At 68.1% G+C, this 1,837-nt stretch overlaps 1 protein-coding gene across 1 annotated transcript in view; it reads left to right on the plus strand.

Moving 5' to 3' along the window:
• The window catches only part of MPL (MPL proto-oncogene, thrombopoietin receptor), a 7,444-nt gene that overhangs the window by 3,669 nt on the left and 1,938 nt on the right, over positions 1-1,837 (plus strand). Inside the window, exons 5-12 of the mRNA XM_009333906.1 lie at positions 101-230; positions 558-730; positions 834-973; positions 1,040-1,264; positions 1,314-1,331; positions 1,372-1,484; positions 1,606-1,693; positions 1,798-1,833. Of these exons, the coding sequence (XP_009332181.1) occupies positions 101-230; positions 558-730; positions 834-973; positions 1,040-1,264; positions 1,314-1,331; positions 1,372-1,484; positions 1,606-1,693; positions 1,798-1,833 (923 nt within the window). The remainder of the gene's footprint in view (positions 1-100; positions 231-557; positions 731-833; positions 974-1,039; positions 1,265-1,313; positions 1,332-1,371; positions 1,485-1,605; positions 1,694-1,797; positions 1,834-1,837) is intronic.

The raw sequence follows: 1,837 nt of genomic DNA on the forward strand, positions 1-1,837 counted from the left end.
GCGAAGGGTGGGGGTCCTGGGGTAGGCGAGGTGTAGCACCCAGGTTTTGGGGGGCACGGGGTAAGCAGCTGCCTCCCTGCCCTGGCTCTCACCTACTCAGGAGACATCGGGCTGCACTGCAGCACCCCTGACCTGCAGCACGTGCACTGCGAGTGGAGCTGGGACCCCGCAGAGCCCCGCAGCTCCCACCAGCTCTTCTACCGGGCGCCTCCGAGCGGGCCTGGCACAAGGTAAGGGGCATGGCGGGGACGTGGTGCTCAGACAGTGGGGCAGCACATACCAGGGTCCACCAGCTCTGCTCAGTGTCCCACATCCCACACTGTGCCACCTGGCTCTGTGCCCTGCCCTGCCCTACACCATCGACCTCACACCTCCCCACCACCACTCCTGGCCACACTGCCCCTCCAACTACGGGCAGCGCTGGCTTTCCTGGGCAAGTGCATGAGGAGTGAGGCAGCGCTGGCTGTGGGGACAGTGTGGCCCCAGAGCAGGGCTGGCAGCGGGCAAGGGGGGGGGGCCGCCACGGTGGGGCTGACTGGCTCCCCCTCCTCGCGCAGGGAAGACGCATGGCAGCGGTGCGAGGAGGCAAGTGTGGGGGTGCAGGGCACCCACACCTGCACCTTCCAGCCCAGGACTGGCAGCGCCATCTCTGTCCTGGTGAATGTCACCCGGCCCCACGCGCCACCCACACTCAGCTACTTCAAGGAACCCTTCTGGCTGCACCAGGCTGGTGAGTCCCAGTGCCACTGTGGCCCCTGCCCCTGCCCGGCTGGCGGGGTACACGGCGTCACATGTCCCATTCCATGGTAGCGACACATCCCCATCCCCAACAGTGCTCACAGATGCCCCGCAGCTTGTGCAGGCGACGGTATCGCAGGGCCGGCTGAGCCTGCAGTGGCTGCCACCCCTGGAGGCACTTGCGGGGGAGCTGAGCCCTGCCCACCTCTGCTGCCAGCACATGGCCCGTGTGAGGGCAGGCAGGATGGACCCGCACCCCAGCACTGCCTCTCAGCCACCCTGCAGCAGCTGTCATCTCCAGCTCAGCTCTGCCTTGCAGGTCCTGCAGGTCCCACGGGCGGCCAGGAAAGAAGTCCTGGACCTACGGCCAGGTGCCCGCTACCAGGCCCAGGTGCGGGCCCAGCCCAGTGGCCCATGGTACCAGGGCAGCTGGAGCGCCTGGTCCAAACCTGTCATGGTTGACGCCATGGCCGATGCGGGTAAGGGACAGGGCAGGAGCGGAGGCTGCAGCCAGAGGAGCCACACGGCCAAGGGCAGGAGACCAAGAGTGCTGGAAACGGGATGGGGAGCACCAGGAAGAGGGTGACAGGGCTGTGAAGGGCTCAGTGGTGGCGGGCCTGGGGAGGGCTACAGTCCCAGCATTCCTCCTCCAATGCAGGCTGGATCATCCCGAGCGTTACGGTGGTGCCGCTGCTCTTCACAGGAGTGCTCCTGGGGCTGCGGTGCACCTTCCCCTCCCTCTACAGGTAAGGGCTGTGCCTGGGGCAGGTGCGGAGGGTCCAGCACCAGGCCTGGGCACCTTGCCCGGGGGCGTCAGGGCACCCCGGGACTGAGGTTTGCCTTTGACACCCCCTTCCCCGCACCCAGCAACGTGAAGCAGAAGCTCTGGCCCCCCATCCCTGACCTGCACCGCGCACTGGGCAGCTTCCTCCACGAGAGCAGCAAGCACGCCCAGGTGAGGGGCCGGGGCAGAGCCCACCGCGGCTGAGCCCCCAGGGGGGCAGCTCGAAGGGCCGCCCTCACCGCGCCCCCTCTGTGTGTCTCCCCCCCCCGCCCCAGGCCAACACCTTCTACAAGCAGCCGCCGGAGGAGGCCGTCC

The sequence above is a fragment of the Pygoscelis adeliae genome, unplaced genomic scaffold, assembly GCF_000699105.1.
Source record: "Pygoscelis adeliae isolate BGI_AS28 unplaced genomic scaffold, ASM69910v1 Scaffold10, whole genome shotgun sequence".
Classification (NCBI taxonomy): Eukaryota; Metazoa; Chordata; class Aves; order Sphenisciformes; family Spheniscidae; genus Pygoscelis; species Pygoscelis adeliae.